Source organism: Puma concolor, chromosome B4 (assembly GCF_028749965.1).
Source record: "Puma concolor isolate L17-30 chromosome B4, mPumCon1.1.hap2, whole genome shotgun sequence".
Classification (NCBI taxonomy): domain Eukaryota; kingdom Metazoa; phylum Chordata; class Mammalia; order Carnivora; family Felidae; genus Puma; species Puma concolor.
In genome coordinates, this window is record NC_141673.1 from 122,074,264 (window position 1) to 122,096,846 (window position 22,583).

General features: G+C 46.5%; 1 protein-coding gene across 2 annotated transcripts in view; it reads left to right on the forward strand.

The window, feature by feature from the left end:
• The first annotated feature begins 11,764 nt into the window (after positions 1-11,764).
• Positions 11,765-22,583, forward strand: part of PIP4K2A (phosphatidylinositol-5-phosphate 4-kinase type 2 alpha) — a 196,327-nt gene continuing 185,508 nt past the window's right edge. The window contains exon 1 of one of the 2 annotated variants that reach the window (XM_086714769.1): positions 11,765-12,158. In XM_086714769.1, the coding sequence (XP_086570895.1) occupies positions 12,015-12,158 (144 nt within the window). In that variant the 5' untranslated portion in view covers positions 11,765-12,014. The remainder of the gene's footprint in view (positions 12,159-22,583) is intronic. The other variant, XM_086714767.1, reaches the window with a different exon arrangement.

The following is a 22,583-nucleotide window of genomic DNA, read 5'->3' on the forward strand; positions in this document are numbered from 1 at the left end:
TTAGTGTAGCTGGGAGATTTTTCTCAGAGTAAGAGAGCAGCAGAACGGGCCTCCAGTGTGGGTCGGGAGGCGTGCTGGATCAGAAAGACCGAGGCCTGGACTATCCAGTGTGTCCCACGAGGCTGAAAGCTGCATCTGGAAGGACAGGGCAGGACCGGGACACCAAGTAGTGTGGACAGACTCAGGTTCCAGGCGGAAGGGTCAGGGCAGTCCAAAGCCCGGGGGGATCCTCTTAGGGAGGTGGAGGTGACGGATGGGGAAGGGCAGACCAGAAAGGAACTGGAATCTGGCTGAGAAGCTTCCAGAGCACGAGGCCTGAGTACAAGAGACTGCGGGTCCATGGAGGTCTCCTGGGCGGTCATCCCAGGAGTTGAGGATGCCTGCGATCTTCCATGGTCTCCGCCCCCAAGCGATAACATCGAAGCCACCTGCCCTCATCCTACTTACTCCTAGGGAGAGGGAAGTGGACCTTCACTGAGTATTTACCTAATAGAGGAACTGAGCTAAGAGCTAAATGACGTGCAGGCCAGAATAAGAAAAGGACGGCTTTTTTTTATGCACGAGATTTGTGATAATGAGACCAGTCTTTGTTGCTACAGTATGGAAAGATCTCTAGGGCACAGCGTTAAGTGGAAAGGAAGCAAGTCACAAAGCAACATGTAAAAGCACATTCCCATTTATGCAAATGGCAGTGGAGAGGAAGTAGAAGGGAAAACTTTCCCTTTTTAGTCCCTGCCTTTCTTAAGGTTCGAGCTTTTTGTATGTAGCTACTTGTTGTACAGACACAACAGTGAAATTTAAAAATGCTGTGATTATGCTGCATAAACACTTTTTGTTTTTGGTTGTTTTTTTTTTAACTCAAGCACCACCGTTTCTGGACTGCCTTTGGTTCTTCCCTTCCTCCCCCCACTGAGTCTGACAGAGTGGTTTTCCAGGCACACCTACAGCCTTGCCATAGCATGTAGGCCATACGGTGTTGAAAATTATTGGCTCATGGGTTTATCTTCGCCACCAAACTCTGAGCTCCTCAAGGGCAAGGCATGTGTCTTATTCACCTTTGTGCCCAGAATCTTTTTTTTTTTTTAATGTTTATTTATTTCTGAAGGTGAAAGAGACAGAGCGTGCATGGGGGAGGGGTAGAAAAAGAGAGAGGGAGACACAGAATCCAAAGCGGGCTCCAGGCTCTGAGCCGTCAGCACGGCCCCGACGCAGGGCTCGAACTCGCGGACTGTGAGATCACGACCTGAGCCGGACACTTAAATGACTGAGCCACCCAGGCGCCCCTGTGGCCAGAATCTTATAGGACTTCGCCATAGACGTGATGAATGAATGAAGAAAAAAATGATAACAAACCTATTTCTGACTTCAGATTAGTCCTTGAGTCCTATTTTATCAAGTATTAAAATATCACTTTTATGACCTACATAAAATTTGAGTATGGAAGCTGAAACAGAAAAAGCCCAAATTAATAAAAGAAAAGCAGAGTTCCTTATTGAAATTTAGTGTTCCGACAACTCTCTAAAGAACCGTGTCGTATTTAAGAAGAAAGCACAAAGGGCATGAGTATTATGAATGATCAACAGTCTCCTATCTTCCAAATTCAGGCCTAGAATTTTATGTAACCATGCTTTCATCTATAGCTTCCTTTTAGCGTAACATTTGGATGTTAGCAGGCACTAAAAATACCTAAGGGAATTCAAAGGAGCTCTTCTGAGTCTAAGCAACCGATGAGGCCCAACTCTCCTCCTTTCAAGACTCTAAGAGACTGGGACGCCTGGGTGGCTCAGTCGGTTGGGCGTCCGACTTCGGCTCAGGTCATGATCTCACGGTCTGCGGGTTCGAGCCCCGCGTCGGGCTCTGTGCTGACCGCTGGGAGCCTGGAGCCTGCTTCCGATTCTGTGTCTCCCTCTCTCTCTGCCCCTCCCCCGCTCAAGCTCTGTCTCTCTCAAAAATAAATAAACATTAAAAAAAAAAAAGACTTTAAGAGACTTGGGAAAGTGACTGAGACAGGCCTAGATGAGGTGACAAATAGCAACTTGTTATGCCTGAAAGCAGCCAGAACTTTGCACACTAGGCACCCAAATTCAAAATTGAAAAAACTCAGGCGTGGAATTCTGAGGTCTTTGCACAGGTAACCGAGAAAATGCGCTGGATTGGCAGACTTCTGGACAACCCTCTAGGGTAAAACTGGGGTGTTAAAACGGGGTTCCCCAGGCTCGGGAGAAGGGGTGTGAGGAACATAGATCTGTCTGAGAGGTGCCGGTGCAGGGCTCCTCCTGGCCCATTGCTCCCGGGCTGCTTCCGCTTGGGGGAGGTGGGGGGGGGGGGGGGGGAGGCCAAAACAGCTAATTTTAGGAACCGAGAGCGTGGAGGCGGAAGTAGAAACAGCCTGGGCAGGAATGGGAATCTCACCGGCACCCCTTGTTCTGCTTTCCCACTTCAGTTCTTCCCCCTGGGTTGATGGACTGGCCCTGCACGGTGTTGACCAACTCAGACAAGAGGTACTACAGCAGAGGGGGGCGGTTGTTTTCTATCTTCCGTTTGGTTTTCAAGGGCAGCAAAGACCATGGGAAGCATCCCCTCTCTGACTATTGGAAGCAGCAGTGGGGAGAGCGCCGTGGTCTTTAGGCTGATCTCAGGCTCTATTCGTTGGATGCATGTCAAATATACACGTCAATTATTTCTCTGGGTTTGCCTTGGTGTAGCATCAATGTAGAACACACTGTATTTCAGAATTGAAAATACCACCATTAAAGCAGACGTTGGGTGGGATTTCTCTTTAAGTGCCTTCTCATTAACAGCAACAGGCAGTTAAGCCACAGCGCCCCTTGACTGCGGGCATGTTAAAAGCGCAAAAGCAGGAGAAGCTGGGATCTTCTGTTAGGCATTCCTTTTCAAAGTGAGGCCACGTTTGCACTCTCTCCACTCCCATCCACCGTGAGATGCTACAGGCCCTTAGAGATGAATTTGTCCCCTTAAAAAAAAAAAAATCTTTATTGTTAAGGCTTTAGTCCAAGCTGTTAGAAATAAGCCCATCGGTGCAGTCAAAGGAGGGATGCAGAGTCTCACAGCCCAGTGAAGCAAGGCTTTAATCATCAACGTTCTTGCAAGAGCAGGTGTCTGGGGGACAGGCACACTGGGGGCAGTTACAGCAGACGATTTATCTCCTACCGTGCAAGTCCCTCCCCTGGTTCCTCATTGGCTGAGCACTACAGAGGTTACAGGCTTATCCAGACGCTCCTAGGCCCATGTAAGGCGAAAAGTAGTCTGATTGGGGGGGCGCCTGGGTGGCTCAGTCAGTTAAGCATCCAACTTTGGCTCAGGTCATGATCTCACGGTCTGGCTCCGTGCTGACAGCTCAGAGCCTGGAGCCTGCTTCAGATTCCATGTCTCCCTCTCTCTCTCTGACCCTCCCCCACTCGCACTCTCTCTCTCAAAAATAATAAACATTTTAAAAAAAGTAAATTTAGGGGCACCTGGGTGGCTCAGTCGGTTGGGCGTCCGACTTCGGCTCAGGTCATGATCTCTCGGTGCTTGAGTTTGAACCCTGCATCAGGCTCTCTGCTGACAGCTGGGAGCCTGGAGCCTGCTTCTGATTCTGTGTCTTCCCCTCTCTCTGTCCCTCCCCCCCTCCCACTCTGTCTCTGAAAAATGAATAAACCTCAAAAAAATTTTGAAAAGAGAAATTTTTAATCAGTACTGTGATTGGAATAAATGTACCTTCCTTGAGTTGCCACAGAGACTTTCAGTCCCTCCTTTGTTCCTTGGCACATGCTCATGGCAAAGCCTGAGAAAATAAGCCTGAGAAGCGGAGAGGGGAAGAAGAACCAGGAAGTGAAGTATCTAAGGGTTTGGGACTCCATTATGAAGGAGGGGGGCCCGTCCTTTTTTTTCCGGGGGTTGTAAACCTGTTAACTGGACAGCACAGCTTTTATTTGGTGTTTCTGAAAGTGAATCATCTCTTGTACTTTTCACACAAGCCGCCATCACTTGGTGTGATGGTTTCCTTACGTGTCTCCCTGCTTTGATATTCATGTTCCCTCAGTTTCTTCTAGGAGCCACCGAGGTCTTTCTAGAAATAATTAGCTCCTGTTGCTCTTAAAATTCAAATTCTTGCCAGGGTCTCAGTGACCTGACCCCTGCCTTCCTTGCCAGCACAGGCTTCTTCTGGGTTCTAGAACAAAAGTCGTCACACAGCAGGGCCCCTCTGTCCACGCCACTTTTCACCTCATTCTTCAGATGGCTGACTGTTTCTCATATTTCAGGCTCACACATCTTTTTCTCAGACAGGCTTTCTCTGACATTCTGCCTATCTTCTACTCCCGCATCAGGTTTATTACCTTCAGAACCTTCATCACAATCTGCAGTTATAGGATTATCTGTTTACTTGCTTCTGCTCTGTATCCTCTCAGACGGTAAACTCTATGAGGGAAGAAATTACGTGCAGCACCCAGCATGTTATCTAGCACTCAAGAGGCACCATCAACAAATATTAGCTGCATAAATGAGTTTTTCTGAAGTGTTAATGGGAAAATAAGTAACTGAGGAAAATCCCAGCCACCTTCACGCTAGTCAACGTAACTCATGCCACAGCCATATGGGGATGGGGGCAAATTCACAGACACCTTGCAGGACTTTCTCTCCCCCCATTATAGGGTCCACACAGCTGGGGTCACCTAGCTTCCTACTTCTGAACACTGTGGACTTTTTTCTTAACCAGGAAAAAAGGCGCAGGCTAAAATCTTCAATCTTTTCAGTTAGCCTTGGCTTCTGAAGGTCACATAGATTTGTATGGACATTGTTGACCAAGAAGAATAGACCCTCCCTCTTCCTAGAGTATTTGAAAGGCTCCCTTAAATGCTGGGCATTCTTATTTTTAGAGGCTCCACCCTTCATTGTATCAAACATATTAAAAGGAATTCATAACCCACAGTTAATACAATACTCTGGCTGTAAAATATTTGGGGCAAGATTTTTATAATTTTTCTCTTGGAATTTTCGGCTATGACTACCATTTAATTGGTGGCTATTATCTTTTTTTTTTTTTAATTTTTTTTTTCAACGTTTATTTATTTTTGGGACAGAGAGAGACAGAGCATGAACGGGGGAGGGGCAGAGAGAGAGGGAGACACAGAATCAGAAGCAGGCTCCAGGCTCTGAGCCATCAGCCCAGAGCCCGACGCGGGGCTCGAACTCACGGATCGCGAGATCGTGACCTGGCTGAAGTCGGACGCTTAACCGACTGCGCCACCCAGGCGCCCCTGGCTATTATCTTTTTTAATCCATCATTATGTATACTTACAAAATAAATGCTAAGTGACAAATTGCTTGTAAATGTAGTGACAATTTTTACTAAATTGAATAAAATTGACTGTACTGTGTAATGTTTTGTCGACAGTTATCAAAATGCTTATTATTAATATTGATTTTACAGTTTTCTTTTGAACCCAGTTTTTTTTTAAGATTTTATTTTTAAATAATCTCTGCACCCAATATGGGGTTCGAACTCACAACCCCAAGATCAAGAGTTGCATATTCTACCAACTGAGCAAGCCGGGTGCCCCTGGATTCATTTTTTTTTTTTTTTAATCTGAACTCAATCTTTTTCTAAAAAAAGAAAAAAAAAGAAAGACAGAAAGAACAAGTCATAGGCCCTAGGCATTGGGAATATGATGCCTAATTGGTAAGATAATCCTACCTCTGTTTTCCTCATATTTGTAGCCTTTCTTTTTCTTAGGGACTCGGTGAACTTCCCCTCCTCCTACGTATCAGAAAACAGCCTGTTCCAGTACAAATTTAGTTCAACATTCCCAAAATTATACCATCACTATAATAAATAGCAAGGAATAACTTAAAAGGCTGTTCTCTTATAGGAATGAGCTAGTATGTTAAATGCTATTGCTGTGTTATTTATTTAACCAGGAAGTCAGTTGCATTAAAAAATACATTATAGGGGCGCCTGGGTGGCGCAGTCGGTTAAGCGTCCACCTTCAGCCAGGTCACGATCTCGCGGTCCGTGAGTTCGAGCCCCGCGTCAGGCTCTGGGCTGATGGCTCAGAGCCTGGAGCCTGTTTCCGATTCTGTGTCTCCCTCTCTCTCTGCCCCTCCCCCGTTCATGCTCTGTCTCTCTCTGTCCCAAAAACAAATAAAAAAACGTTGAAAAAAATAAAAAAAATACATTATAAACATAACACAAATGAGTTTTAGAATATTTAGAAAATCCAGAAATATATTTTTTAACATCATCCATCATCCAAACTGCACTCCTGATATATCACCCTTCACAGTATTGATGTATTTTCTTGTGGTCTTTTCCATGTATACACACACATAGACACATTTTATAATATTAAAACCATACTTACATACAATTGTGTATCCCATCTTTTTGCACTTAATTTAACCTCTGATTATTTTATGTCATTACATTCTCTGAAAATACTACTTTTATTGGTCGCATTAGAGCCTGCTATTTAGATCTTTGCAATTCAATTAATTGCTCTCCCAATGTAGGAAATTTCTGTTTCTATTCTAAAGGGTTGCATAATAAAGATATGCCATCAGCGATTGCCTCCTGTCCTCCACAGAGTTTCCAAGGGGGGCGGCTGAAGTTCTCACCCTCTGGCTTGGGGACTGGAAGAGAAAGTGAAGCAGGCTGGGACACGTTACCCTCTATGTTGGCTCCTTTATACCCAGTCTTCTCCCAATCCAATCTCCCTAGGTCAGGCCAACAGAAAATCTGCCAACTTTGTGGTGGATTCCTGGAATTACTGCCACTGTCCTGGAAGTCCCAGCCAGCTGCAGAAGCCAGAAGAATCACTATCAATATTTCACTTGGGTGGACAACCCTACCAGCTGGTCCCGAACCACAGCCAGCCCAGGAGGGGTTTGGACAACACAGCTAGACCCTCGGAACTCCCAGACGGCAAGCTGGGCTGCCTCATGTCAACCGCACCACCCCCCCAACACCAAAGGAAGAGTAATTCATACGTCGCAATTAAATTCTTGGATCCTGTTCATTATGTTTTGTTTGGGTTCAACTGTATGTATTTTAATAATGGTCTTCCAAAGTAATACCATTTTGTTTTTTTTTTTTATTTTGTTTTAACATTTATTTGTTTTTGAGACAGAGAGAGACAGAGCATGAACGGGGGAGGGTCAGAGAGAGGGAGACACAGAATCTGAAACAGGCTCTAGGCTCTGAGCTGTCAGCACAGACCCCGACGCAGGGCCTGAACTCACGGACCGCGAGATCATGACCTGAGCCGAAGTCGATCGCTTAACCGACTGAGCCACCCAGGCGCCCCAGTAATACCATTTTGAATGGCAAGGCTCTGGATGACACTACATTAGACAGAATGGAATTGTCTCACATCTTGCTCTAATTTCCTTCTAGAGCAATGAAAGGCATAAAAGTTTCCAAACAGCATTACAGAATTCCTCTTCTCAATGAAAAATTCTAATTGGAATTATTCAATTGAGGAAGTATTTTTTTTAATTCTTTTATGAAAGGGGGCAATAAAATATAAAAGCATGCACTTATTTCCACCTTCATTTTTGGTGTTGTATACCTTAGTCAACATTACCCTTTCCCCATGCTTTTCTAGGATAGTAAATAGAATTGGTTATGGTAAGAAGGATTGGTTACGGTGAAAGAAAGTAACAGAAATGCCACAGCAATGAGAAGCAGAAACGAGAATCTGCCTTTCATTCTTCCCGATATTTCCTTCCTTCTTCGTAATGAACTTGGCTGCTGGAGCATTTCTTGCAGCTGTGATGGCCTTGGCATCTAGATGAACAGCCCAAGAGGCCAAATGCAAACCAAGGGGAGCGGCAATCCCCTTTGACCAACATAACCACATGTGTCCTGAGATTGAATTTCCTTGCTCTTCTTTTTCTAGCCATGGCTCTGATCAAGACCATTGCTAAATGCAAGTGGTTTGGGTGCTTCAACTCTGCCTGACCAGACATAAGCTGCCTGAATTAGGTGCTGAACCAAAGTCATGTGCGTTGATTCCTTATTGCACAAACTCCAAGGAAAATAGTGATCAAATTGCTAAGTTGCTAAAGCCACATAGCATCTAACCCTCAGTTTTATTTTTATTTTATTTTTTATTTTTTTTTTAATTTTTTTTTTCAACGTTTATTTATTTTTGGGACAGAGAGAGACAGAGCATGAACGGGGGAGGGGCAGAGAGAGAGGGAGACACAGAATCGGAAACAGGCTCCAGGCTCTGAGCCATCAGCCCAGAGCCTGACGCGGGGCTCGAACTCCCGGACCGCGAGATCGTGACCTGGCTGAAGTCGGACGCTCAACCGACTGTGCCACCCAGGCGCCCCTAACCCTCAGTTTTAAATATTACGCCTAACCTAACCTAATCTCCCAACGAAGTGTTCTAAAGGAACCTGGCACAAACATTTCCTGGGTGTGGAATCTTTATGTGTAAGTTTGTTGTGAGAGACGACAATTTACTTTTCATTTATCCACCAAAACTTTGCTGTAGGTGTTACCAGAAAGGGAGTCTGTTAGGTTCAAGAATACCAGAATGAGTACCACATGGGTCCTGCCTTCAAGACTGTTTATTGTTTGCCAACAATCAGGAAATCTCTTAAATCTAGATCTCAGTTGACTGATGTGTATAATTTGAGAACTGGATTCGGTGTTTTCTGTAGTCATTTCTGTGACTCCAGAATTCCCACATCACACACACCCTCTGCAGAATACAAAGTTCATGCAAAAGGGCATTGGCAAACTCATTTAATGACCTTTTCGTGAATGGCAGTATATTCAATGCCACTCAAAGCAAGTTAAATCACCCAAAATCTTATCCCTTAACAATACTGTATCATATATTTGAAAGTTACCGAGAGGGTAGATCTGAAATGCTCTCATCACACAGCTGAGCACACACACACAGCAATTATGTGTGATGGAGATGTTAACTACCCTTATTGTAGTAATCATTTCACCATATATACACATCAAATCATCAGCTGGTACACCTTAAACTTACCCAATATTCTCTGTCAATTATGACTTAACAAAGCTGGGAAAAAAACTCTTAAGGGATACAACCCTCCTCGTTACTATCTAAAAACACACGGATTTTCATCTCTATGCCTATGCTCCCGTCTGCCCCCAACAGGGATGACACCTTGTGCGCGCATCCATAGCTTGCTGCCCTCCTACATGAAACCTCAGATCTGACAGCGCCCTCAGGTAAGGCACTGTCTCACCTTCCTGTAGATTCATTCAAAACTTAGTCATCACTCAAGTCAGTGTTTAGCATTCACAGCCAGCTCATTGGTCTTGCATTAAGATACAATTAAGTAGATGAAATTGCTAGGGAACAGTTTAGGAAGTGCTAAGGTGAACAGATTGATTTCAACCAGGAGGATCATGAAAGAACCAGAAAAGAGATAATGTTAGAGCACAAGCGTTTTCAAGGCCAGGACCTGGTAAAGGGGTTTATGTGGACTAATAATGAGAGGCAGTAATCAATGATGATTCTAAGCTTCCAAGCCTGGGTCAATGAACATTTGTTAAACAAATGAACTTCTAGCTGGAGTAACTGATACGCACGCCATTTCCAATAGAATAGAAAAATGAAACAACATGTGGGTTGGGGGAAGATGTTGAACTTGGTCTTAGGTACTTTTTTCTTAAAAACGCATTTAAGGGGCACCCGGGTGGCTCAGTCGGTTAAGCGTCCGACTTCGGCTCAGGTCATGATCTCACAGTCCGAGAGTTCGAGCCCCGCGTCGGGCTCTGTGCTGACAGCTCGGAGCTCGGAGCCCAGAGCCTGTTTCCGATTCTGTGTCTCCCTCTCTCTCTGCCCCTCCCCCGTTCATGCTCTGTCTCTCTCTGTCTCAAAAATAAATAAACGTTTAAAAAAAAATTAAAACAAAATGCATTTAAGCTGTAGACTCTATTTTATTTTTTTAAAGTTTACTTATATTTTTTGAGAGGGAGAGAGCGGGAACACACACGGGGGGAAGGGCAGAGAGAGGGGGGGAGAGAGGATCCCAAGCAGGTTCCACAGTCAGTGCAGGGTTTGAACTCACTAACCATGAGATCGTGACCTGAGCCGGAATCAAGAGTCAGAGGCCACACCAACTGAGCCACCCAGCCTCACCTTTTTAAAGGTGCCTGTGGACAATTGATATAGAGATATTCACCCAGGCATTTACTTTTTTGAGGTCAGTGGAGAATATATGAATTACCTACAAGTACTCTACATTTTATCTAGTATGTATATACACAATGCCGGATAGTTTACAAAGGGCTTTTCACAGCCATTGTCTACTGTTGACTTTGATTCCGATAAACATCCTTTAAAGTACGTAGGGCAGAACCAATGATTACCAGGCCCAGAGTAGTCTCTAAAGTGACATTTGTGTCTGATTATCCCTTTTGTCAACACAAAGAACCTGAAGCTCAGGGAGGTTAACGGATTTGCTCAAACAAGTGGAGGAAATGTGCAACCCTATGTTTCTCACTACACATTTGGGTTGTTTCTTTTAACCACTAAGAGCGATGACAGTTGACGGTGGGAGAGCCGACACCATTTTGGACAAGGGTATGACACAAGAGGGAAAGAACAAAAGGACTTGGGGCAACCTCTATGTTTAAAGGGGCAGAGGAAACAAAGAGGAGCAAATGAACGGTGACCCGCATAACCTGTCACTCTCCACCCTCATGACACTTACTTAAGCTCTTTAAGGCATAAGGGGCTATCATCCCCCATCTCCTTGACCGAGCGGAGCGGATCACCAAGCACACAGTGGGTAGTCACTGTGGAGTGGAGGAAAAATGACAATCGATAACGGGCTTGCCCAGTGGGCTGAGTCAGGTAAGGATACACAGAAGAGGAGGATTCGTGGGGAAGGTATGGGGACAGCACTGTTTTTAGCCACACTCGTAATGGCAGCTTTTCCCGAGGTGCGTCAGTCATTCCCAGCGTTCAGGTGTACACGGATAGAGACAACGAACAGGTCTCCGGGAAAGGTGAGCGTAACGGATAAAAGGAAGAATTGTAAAGAACGTCGCGGAGGATTTGAATTGGAAGAAGGTGCAGTTTGGGGCACGATTCTCCAGGCGAAACCAAGTGCTGAGCGTGAGGAATCCAGGGCCCTGCCCTGTGGAGGGGGCAGTGGCGGCAGGAAAGGCAGCCAGGGTGGTAGGTGGGGGGGTCTCCCTCCTGCATGACTCAGAGAGTGTAGCGAGGCTCAGGATCGGGGTTCGAAAGGCTTGAGGGTTAACAACTTCATTTCGGTGCCACCCTGGGAGGTGGCCAACGACGTACCCGGGTCCTTTCCCTTGGTGCTAGGGAAGCCCTGGTCTCCATGCAGCATGTCAGGTCTCGCCAGCTCTCCGGACTCCCGGGACCGGTAAGTGGTGGTTCCCCGAGCCTCATTCCTTCGCCTGACTACCGCCTCTGGGGGCTCCTCTCCTCCGACATCCCCACTCCTCTGTCCTCCCCGCCCCCCTTCTCCCTGGGGAGCAGACAGGGTTGCCCTGCGGGATTCCTCGCGGGGCCAGCGCCGCACGCCCACCCCGCGGGGTCCTCAGCCGGTCGGGGGCGCCCAGTGCGAGTTCGCCTGCACCCCGGGGGGCCCGCGGGACCACTGCGGGGCCGGAACGGGAGCCGGAGCCGGAGCCCCAGGCTGTAGCTTAACGGTCCCGCGGCCGCGCCCCGCCTGGCGGCGCCGCAACAGCTGCCCGCCCGCCCCCTGCGTCATGACGCCGACGCCCAACGCGGAAGCCGCTCGCGGCGCGCCTGGTCCAGCCGCGGGCTGAGCGCGGAGCCGCGGCGGGCGCGGGATCCGGGCCGGGGCGCGAGCCGAGCGCAGCCTCCCTCCTCTGCCGGGCCAAGCGCGCAAAGCGGGAGGAGCGGGCACGGCGCGCCGGGGCCGCCGCCGGGGGGATGCGGCTGCCTCCCCCGGCCGGCGTGTAGAGAGGGCGGGTCCCCGGCCTCGGGAGCGCGGCTGTGGAGGGGACAGAGGCGGCGGCCATGGCGACCCCCGGCAACCTGGGGTCCTCCGTCTTGGCGAGCAAGACCAAGACCAAGAAGAAGCACTTCGTAGCGCAGAAAGTGAAGCTCTTTCGGGCCAGCGATCCGCTGCTCAGCGTCCTGATGTGGGGGGTAAACCACTCGGTAAGGGCTTGGGCTGCGGCGCGCAGTCCCTTTCCTCCTCCTCTTCCTCCTCGCTCCCCTCCTCCTTCTGCTGCAGCTGCTGCGGGGCGGGGAGCCCGAGCGGGGACCCGGCCCTCCGGCTGCTCGCTCTCCAGGGTTGTCCGCCCGCCGCGGCGCCTCGGTGCCCCCATCCCCGCGCCGCGCGCCCGCCTCTCTGGGTTCCCCGGGCGCCACTTGGACCCCCTTTGGACCTAGAGCCGGTTGCGGGACGTAGGGTCCCATCTGCAGTTGAGCCCTGCGGCGGGTACCAGTGTCGTCCCCCGTGCTCCCGTTCGTGCGTCGGCCGGCTGGTCCCCGCAGCCGGGCAACTGGGAAGTTTGTGCAGGGCACGGGTCCTCCTGGGCTGTCAGCCCGGGCGGGGGCTGCTGGGGTCTGAGCCTTGGTGATCGCTCCTTGATGTCGGGGGGCGGCCGGGGCGGTCGGGTCTTCCGCTGGCTTCAGGTGTACCTGTGCGAGGTCAGGAGCGTCCGGAGCCTCCCCGCGGGGGAAGAGGGGTGAGAATACCGGAGATCGGGAGATGTGGGCAGCGGCTTTAGTGCTTAGGTCCTTTTTTCCTTTAAAGGCGATATTATCGGACGCAGGGAATCTTTTTGGCAAAGAAAAAGCTCGTGTAAATATGGCACTGGGGTTTAGTATCTTCCTCTGCTCCTCTCCCGCATCGCCCTGCCGCTGTGCGGGCTGGAGAGCTGCTTGGCGGGGAGTCTTCCTCTCCACACCTCCTCCCCCACCTCGGGGAGCCAGGCCGAAGTCACCGACTGCGGAAGGGTGGCCTGGGGATGACAGGAAGGGGGGGGGGGGGTCTTGGCTGGGCGGAGGGAAAGCCGTCTCGAGTTGGCCGCACCGGTTTTGGGGGTTTGCTTAAAAAGGCTGGAGGGAGAATGCTCCGAAAGGTTAGCTTAACACACAGCCAGAGGCGGTGGAAGATGAGCCGCTGCGGGCTATGCGGACTGCGGTTTGAGGGTCTGAAATAGCCTCCTGCTGATCTTACTGCGAGAAACTCCTGCAGTTTTAATCTCCTTAGGATCAGGAAACATGATCGGAGCTGTTGGCCGAGCCATGAAAGTTTAAGTGAGCTTGTGAATTCTGACCATGACCTTACCCACTGCAGTCAGTTAGCATGTGAGCAAAAGTGTAAGCTTGCTCTCCGTACTTTTGATTTCTGTGGATGTCTGTGTGCCCTTTTGAGCGTAATAGAAATGGCAGAAAACCATGCTGTTTTGTTTTGTTTTGTTTTGTTTTGTTTTAAGAGCACTCTCAATTTAATGAAGTTGTTTAAAACGGCTTAGAAGCATGCATTCTATTTATAGTTTTCTTGCCGACGGCAAGCTGGGGAAAACGTGGAACAGTATCAGGATATATTGTGTTTGCATGAAGTGACTGTGTCTAAGAAAGTTGAGAAATGAGTGTCTGATCCACTGAAGTTCATCTTCACTTCCTGATAACTTCTTTAGCGATTGGGAACGTGAGCTTGTCCAACCGCAAATGTGAATGCACCAAAAACTCTCCTCTTAAGGTTTATCGTAGTGAGTAAAATGGAATTTTTCCTGTATGATGCATCTACAATTTAGAGTTATGCCTAATTCTATTAAGCTTTTTAAATTATTTTTTAATTGCTTTTTTTAAAAAAAATTGCTATTCTGTATTTATTGGTGCTTGTATCTCCTTTGGAGTGCTGGTGTTTGGGTCAGAGAGTGTTTGTGTCTGAGGGTTTAAATGTAGTCAAGGACTGCCAACAATATGCTGCTGAAAAAAAGAGTGTGCTTTCTGGGATTTAGTCCGAATTCCATCTTGCTTCACAAAATCTTGTAGTTGTGCATATTTTATTGTAACCACTTACGTTGCTACCTTATATTTATGAATTGCTACATTTGGTTTAGAGTTTCTTGCTAGTTGGAAATTTGTAAGCTATCTAAAGCTTACAAAAATGACATATGATTTGTGGATGGTACCCTTCGTGTTATTTTCTTTTGCTTTCAAGAAAAGGTAGCAACTCTTAGTCGTCCAGAAGAGTCAAGTTTTAGAGTATGTAACGTAACCACGTTATTCACTCAGCAACTTTGTAGTAGGCACACAGACAGTTCCAGACGTTGCGCAAAAGACGACTAAGAATGCCACTCAGTTTTTTTTGTCCAAATATCTTTATTTTGAGGGCTTAATCGGCATAAGAATGGTCTGTTTCACAGCCTTCTTTTTCAAAATGTCTATTTTCTTTATTATCTCTGAAAAAAAAAAGTGAAGTGTATGTAACTATGAAATCTAAGTACCAAGATGTCATGTATTTCTGGTTGATTTCATTTTAGGTGGCAAAGTCTAATACTAGATAAACGTTTTTATATGAACTTGACCAAATATGACCAAAGTGTACAGTTTAAAATGAGAATAAACTTCGTCAGCGTTGTTAAGAAGGAGCAAACATAGTGCTGTATATGAATAGGGACATTTGAGAAAACACAGCAGGAAAGGAGCGGATAATTCAAATCCGTCTTTCTCCTACATCTCTTTTTTAATTTATTTTTATTTTTTTAAGATTTTATGTTTAAGTAGTCTCTACACCCAACATGGGGCTTGAACTCACAACCCCAAGATCAAGAGTCACGTACTCTACCAGCCAGGCACCTCTAACATTATTCTCCTACATTTATAACGTGGCCAGAATTAATGGGAAAAGATTTGTCGTGAATCTAGCAATTTCGTGCTTTTATACTTCATTTGAATTTTTCTTTTTTTTTTTTTTCAACGTTTATTTATTTTTTTGGGACAGAGAGAGACAGAGCATGAACGGGCGAGGGGCAGAGAGAGAGGGAGACACAGAATCGGAAACAGGCTCCAGGCTCTGAACCATCAGCCCAGAGCCCGACGCGGGGCTCGAACTCACGGACCGCGAGATCGTGACCTGGCTGAAGTCGGACGCTTAACCGACTGCGCCACCCAGGCGCCCCTTCATTTGAATTTTTCTTAAGGATGTTTAGAAATAACTAACATTTGGAGTACTAAAAAGAAAAATCATGTTTATTTTTATCACGTAGGCATCTTATAAGAGGTTTGGGAACCTTGTACATACTATGGTAAAATGCTCATTGTACATGTGTTCTAATTCTTTCTCTAATTCTGCTGACCTTGGGCATATAACTAACTAGTTTTGCACCAGTGTTTGCATCTGTGAAGTAAGGTGATTGGACTGGATGATTTCTAAGTATTTTTCTAACTTCAAGATTCAAATGTTTTTACAGTCTACTTGGTTCACAGCATTATATTAGGATCCATAGACTAGCAATAGTAATAGTATGGAACTAAAGTTGCGTTACCGTTGTAACCTTGAACATGCAGCTGCATTCAGGGAATTTTCAAGGCCGTGACCAGAGGGAAGGATATCTGGGGTGATTGGAAGAGAGGTGTGAACTGAGAGTTTGTTGGATTGATTGGAGTTGGACTGCATTGCGGTCTATTAAGTCAAAGTCTATTTGATTGAAATGTAAAAACTTGAAATTAAGGTGGAAATTTCCAAGTCAATTGTGGTGGTAATTCTCAATGACAAGAATAAGCCTGACTTTGTGTGGTGAATTTGATACGTTACTGCTTTCTAACTTAAAATACCCAGCAGTGAATGGATCGCTGCCAGTTTTTATTTTAAGTATTTTAAGCAGGGAATATAATTGAATACATAAAGGAAAAGACCACTTCAGAAGGCGGTTTTGTCTTGTTACATTTGGAATTAAACTAAAAATGATCAGGCAGTTAGCTTCTTAAAATTATATTTTAATAGTGCGTGGAACATGTAGAATGATATGAGCCAAGACTTGTTTTAAAGAGAGATACTCTAAAAGATTTTTACGAGGAGTGCAATGTGAGCCTTTTGGAAATGTGAATTTAAAAACCTAATTAAGTATCGAAAGGAATTCATCTGTATAGAAGAAACGTAAAGGACATAAACCTTATTTAAAACAAATACGGTATTTAGAAGGAGTCCGTATTAACGCTAAAGTCTTTTTGTTGCAAGCTATAGAAATGTGAATGAGCTTAGCCAGAAACTTTAAAAATTAGGAGGGTTTTGGAGGTCTGTCACAGTGCAAGAAGGGATTGGCCACCAAAAGGACTGAGTTCAGCCATAACTGGAAGCAGGTGCTTGGGTACTGTTGGGACTTTTCTGTCTGTTTTGGCTTTATTCTTGCTCATAGCTGACTGGTTCCCTCCACAGGACCGGGAACTGATGGTTCCTGAATTGAGCATTTTGTAATTCCTGCCCCCCCAAAAGGGACTTTCTGTTTCCGATTCAGTTCTAAAAATCCCATGGAGGGATTCTGACCCGTTTGGCATCCCCCTGGGCTAAACAGTTAGGAAAAGATGGAAGTTCTTGCCAATTGGGACAGTTCCCTTAAGAACGGAGAGGGCCTGGGGGCGCCTGGGTGGCTCAGTCGGTTGAGCGTCCGCCTTCGGCTCTGGTGATGATCTCGCTGTCTGTGAGTTCGAGTCCCACGTCCGGCTCCGTGCTGACAGCTCAGAGCCTGGAGCCTGCTTCGGATTCAGATTCTGTGTCTTCCCCTCTCTCTGCCCTTCCCCCGCTCATGCTCTGTCTTTCTCTGTGTCAAAAATAAATTTAAAAAAAAAAGAAGAAGAAGAATGGAGAGGGCCTGGACAGGCAGGATCGGGCAGGGATCTGTCCTAGTGGTAGTTTGGGCCAGTATGTAGTTTTCGGGGTTCAGCATCCATAGCTTTTGTTACATTGTCAGCAAGGTCTGGGACTTGAAATAAGTAAATAGTATATTAGAGGAATAGTGGTGTCTTTGGGGTTCGTGGGTTTATATTTGGGCACGGAAAAAAAAATGAAAGAAGGAAACTAGGTTTCAAAATGAAATGAGTGACTGTGAAATATTGACTGAATAGGATATAATGAGGCAGTTAAATTAAAATAGTGATTAGCTAGACGTTAGCTGAAATGTACTGAATGGAACCCAAACAACCATTCATTCAAGAACTAGTCCCACACTGTTTTTATTTCTTCCCTTCATCAGTACAGTTTTTAAGGTATCTATTTATTTATTTTGAGAGAGAGAGTGAGCCAGGGAGGGGCAGAGAGAGAGCAAGAGAGAGAATCCCAAGCAGGCTCCGCACTGTCAGCACATTGCCCGTTGCCGGGTTTCATCTCACCAACCGAGAACTGACGCTCCGAGAGATGGTGACCCGAGCCGAAATCAAGAGTCAGGTGCTTAACCGACTGAGCCACCCAGGTGCCCCATCTTCTCTTTCCCTTAGAGGAAAGAAGAATGCCAAACAGACACAATGTTTGTTATTAGGGAAATCGTTTTAAGCCCCCCGAAAATTTGGGATTCTATCCTGAGAAGAGAATGCATTTTCTTCTCCCTTTACCAAATAACTTTTACTGAATTTGCGTGTTCAGAATGATGCCCGTCACAAGACGATGATTTCTCTTTCTAAGCCAGGATCGTCTGCGCTGCCTTTTGAAAGATTTTCAGCAGGAATTGTAATAAAATCCGCCATAAGTTGACCAGCAAATACAGTCAAACGGAGCAATTAATTCGGCCGACATCCCCTTTGAAATGCAAATTTTGGAATTTAAGGGAATTGGTGCAATTGGGCAAAATGGTTTGTGGTCAGACAGATAAGGTTCAAATCCTGCCTCCATCAGGTGTGGACTCATTGAACAGATGATTTATCCACTTGGGCCTCAATTTACTCATTCTTAAAATAGAGATGATGGTGATTCTCTCACAGGGTTATTCTGAGGGTTAAGTGAGATAATGTATTTAAAGTCTAGAACTGTAATTAACCCATAATAGGGAGTTATAATTGATACCAAAAAAAAAAAAAAAAGATCAAATTCAGATGCAGTTAGGCTGGTAGCATATTCATAAGCACCAGAGAAGTGATTCTCAAAATTTACTGTGTGTATGAATCACTTGGGAACACTGTAAACATGCAGATTTCAACTCAGCGGGTCTGGAGTAAGTCCCAAGACTCTGTGTTTACCGTGCTCTTAGATGATGATGACGCTGCTGGTCCTTGGGCGACACGTTGAACAGCAAGACCGGCGGAAGGAATAGTGCTAAAAATAAAGAGAAATAGTCAGGATTTGTCCCCTGACTGCACGTGTGGAATCCTTGAGAGAATGATGACCCCATGGTAGACTTAGAAAAGTTAGAAGGAATTATGTACTGAAAAAGGGTAAAACATTTTCCGGCTGGCTCAGTTGGTAGCTGGAGTGTGTGACTCTTAATCTCAGGGTCGTGAGGTCAAGCCCCCTGTTGGGCATGGAGCCTACTTTTAAAAAATACACAGGGCGCCTGGGTGGCTCAGTCGGTTGAGCGGCCGACTTTGGCTCAGGTCATGATCTCGCGGTCCGTGAGTTCGAGCCCCGCGTCGGGCTCTGGGCTGACAGCTCAGAGCCTGGAGCCTGTTTCAGATTCTGTGTCTCCCTCTCTCTCTGCCCCTCCCCCGTTCATGCTCTGTCTCTCTCTGTCTCAAAACTGAATAAGCGTTAAAAAAAAAATAAAAAAAATAAAAAATACATTAAAAGGAAGTGTCGAACTGCAGGTGACAGTGAATGGGCATTGTAGTGACAGTGTCCACCGGTGGGGTGTTGGAAGGTGGGATCACGGCTCAGGAGCAAGGTTAGGGCCGGGATGGAGAATGGAGAATTGCCCGTGCCGAGTTGGTGGTGGAAGCCAGGGGGGTAAAGTAGGTCTCCGAGGGGAACACTTGGCTTTGAGGGAAGGATGGACGAAGAGACGGGAAGCAAGACATAACCCAGCGGGAAGGCCCGCGTATTAACGCTTCAGACATCACGGTGTTCAGGGACGTGCTTTCTGGGACGGTGGCTGATTTGGTATGCACACATATACGCATCTATTTGTGGGGAAGCTGAAAGATTTAAAGAACGAATGCACGGAAGGAGAGGCAGCCCGTCTTTGGGGAAGGTTAGAAGTAGAAGGAAGGTGGGAGATACCATTTTATTTAGGGATGCCCAGGTATTTTGCTCAACTCCCTCACCTTCCATTCTCACCTCTGCCGGCCTACCCAGATTTTTACCTTGACTGAAACGTTAAAAATACCTCCTAGCTCATTTTCCCTGTATCTGCTTATATCCACATTTCCCTTTTTGTGCCACACAGCCCTGTGGCAGTCCGGTGAAGGCTGTGTACGGACCGACCCCTTCTTACAGTAATGCTTTTGGGTGAATAAATGAAAATATGGAGGGTACATCCTACCAAGTTCAGGGATTCCCCTGAATTCTGTCTGTGGACCACCTGGGAGTTGTGGAGCCCGACTGAGGACTGTTGAAAGAATCAGGCGGGAATGGTGTGGGGTGGGAGATGGGGAGGAGCACGCAGCAGCCAGGAAGAATAATCCATAGTAGGAATGTGCAGAGATGAAATTAATCGCGGCTTGGGGCGCCTGGGTGGCGCAGTCGGTTAAGCGTCCGACTTCAGCCAGGTCACGATCTCGCGGTCCGTGGGTTCGAGCCCTGCGTCAGGCCCTGGGCTGATGGCTCAGCGCCTGGAGCCTGTTTCCGATTCTGTGTCTCCCTCTCTCTCTGCCCCTCCCCCGTTCATGCTCTGTCTCTCTCTGTCCCAAAAATAAATAAACGTTGAAATTAATCGCGGCTGGGCACACAGGGCTAGTAGGTGCCGTGATTCAAACCTGTACCCTCAGCAGTGCCTGGGGAGCTCAGTCAGTTGAGTGTCAGACTCTTGATTTTGGCTCAGATCACAATCTCACAGCCCTGTGTTGTTGGGCTGTGTGCTTGCAGCCCAGAGCCCACTTGGGATTCTCTCTCTCTCCTCTGTTTCTGCCCCTCCCCCCAAATAAATAAACATTAAAAACAACAACAACAAAACACCTGTCCCCTCAGCCATTGACCTCTGCTTGCCTGGGCTACCCTGGAATTACTCACTTATGTCCTTAGTCTTTCCTTTCCTTTCCTTTCCTTTCCTTTCCTTTCCTTTCCTTTCCTTTCCTTTCCTTTCCTTTCCTTTCCTTTCCTTTCCTTTCCTTAGTCTTAAAAGCTATACTTTGACAGAGATTAGCTGTTGATACGGAGGAAAAGTGTTCAAAGCAGTTTTTTCCTTTGTATATGTATGAATGATTATACATTCACGGTATGAAAGATATGATATGAATGATTGTATATATTCAAAACACTTAGGAAGAGGGTATATACACACACACACACACACACACACACACACATATATATGTATATATATAATTTATTAATGAGTAATGTTGTAGGGAGTTTGAAAACAGTAACCTACCTAAAGAGAAGCCTTTACATTTCAAGTAAGTCTTCATGGTTTTTCACCTGTCTGCTGTGGTTAAGAACTCAGGCCCCCGCGCCCCCTGGTTGGCTGTGTGTCTTTGACAGAGTCATTTGAGCTCTGTCTCAGTTCCTTCCTTATAAAAAGAGGTGGAGCTAGTACCTACCACAGAGGTGTGTTGTATGGGTTAAATGAGTCGGTGCTTGTAAGATGGCTAGAGTTGCTGGCATGTGATAGGCTCCTAATAGATGTTAGGAGTCATTAGTATGTCTTAAAAAATATTTTAAGTGGTAGAACATGAGCAGTTTTTAGAGTGCACGTTCAGTTCATTTTTATCCTAACCTCACTCGTAGATAAAAAGTCGCAGTTGCACTTGGGATCCTTGTGCATCTCTGAGTTGTAAATTAACCCTTTTAGAATTCTCTTTGTGCCCTTTAATCTCTGTCTCTTTTTTGTTATAATGTTCTTTCTTGTATCTTTAATGCTGCCACCACCCACCAGGTTGTTTGAGGTGTGACAGTTTTCATTCAGATCCATTAGTTGTACATTATGGTCCACTATTGGTTTGATTTCTCTTTCTTTCTTTCTTTCTTTCTTTGGTCCGCTATTGGTTTGATCTTTCTTTCTTTCTTTCTTTCTTTCTTTCTTTCTTTCTTTCTTTCTTCTTAATGTAAGAGACACTGTGCAAGACTCTTCGGATGCAGAAGGAATGTATTATGGACCCTACCTTTGAATTGCTCACAGCTTCAGGGGAAACAGACATATACATAGACGTATGTATTAATAATAGAGTATCAAGAATGCTGGGTGGGGAGGGAATTACATGGGTGGTCAGAATATAAACCTCGTGAAGGAGACATTTGAGTGAAGGGATGAAGGAGGTGAACGGGTTGGATATGAGGATATCTGGGGGAAGGGCATTTTAGGTAGCAGGAACAGCTTGTGCAAAGGCCCTGAGGCTGGTGCTGGCGGGGCATGTTTAGGAAACCGCAGGGAAGCCTGTGTGGCTGGAGCAGTGTGAGAAAGAGGGAAAGTGATAGGAGATGGGGGCAGGGACTGGAGTATGATTACTTCTGCCCAAGGCTCTCGGACAAGAGTTCAGGAGGCACAGACATGGGCAGGGCTTTGAAGATGGGGTAGAATGTTCCTGCTGGAGAAGACAGGGAAAGGTGTATGTGGCCAAGGGAACAAACTGGTAAAAGTAAGCAGACTGTGTGGAGAACGGTGAGTGGTCTGGTATGACTGTGGCCCCGGGCCTCGCCACTCACGGAATGTGACATACAGAATGGCGGCGTCAGCCATCACCCAGGAGCCTGTTCGAAACGCAGAGTCATGGGCTTCTCTGCAGACCTTCTGGGGCAGGATGTGCGTTGCAACAAGACAGGTGGTTTGTGAGCGCATGACAATTTGAGAATCTCTGGCTAGGGTAAGTCTTTGGTTTCAAACCCTGGGGTTCCTTGCAGGTGCCTCCAGCGCTAGTGGGAGGGGCTGAGCTGGTGGGGGGGATTTAGCCCCTACGGCAGCTTCCTCCAGAACAGCTTGTTTTTGTCATCATCATCTTTTATGTGATTTTTTTTTTAATAGTCTCCACGCCCATTATGGGGCTTGAACTCACAACCCTGAGATTAAGAGTTGCGTGCTTTACCTACTGGGCCATCCAGTGCCCCCTCATCACCATCTTTTTTGTTTTAAGTTTATTTATTTTGAGAGAGAGAAGGAGAGGGAGAATCCCAAGCACACCCTGTGTTGTCAGCGCAGAGCCCGACGCGGGGCTCGATCCCACGAACTGTGAGCTCATGACCTGAGCTGAAATCAAAAGCTGGACTCTCAACTGACTGAGCCACCCAGGCGCCCGTCATCATCACCTTTTAAAACATTTTTGATTGGAGGCACCGAATACGTACTGTGTAGGTGCAAGGGCAGATAACGTACAGGGGGAAACGATTCTACAACCAAGAAGCTTGAAAACCACACAGGTAAATGATAGGGAATGTTTAGCAAATGGTAGAGAAGGTAGTTGCAGGTCAGATTTTAAAGGGCTCAGTAGCTGATGTTTGCCACTGAAAAACTCGACAACGGTTCTGATGAGGGCCACTGTAAAATGTACTGTAAA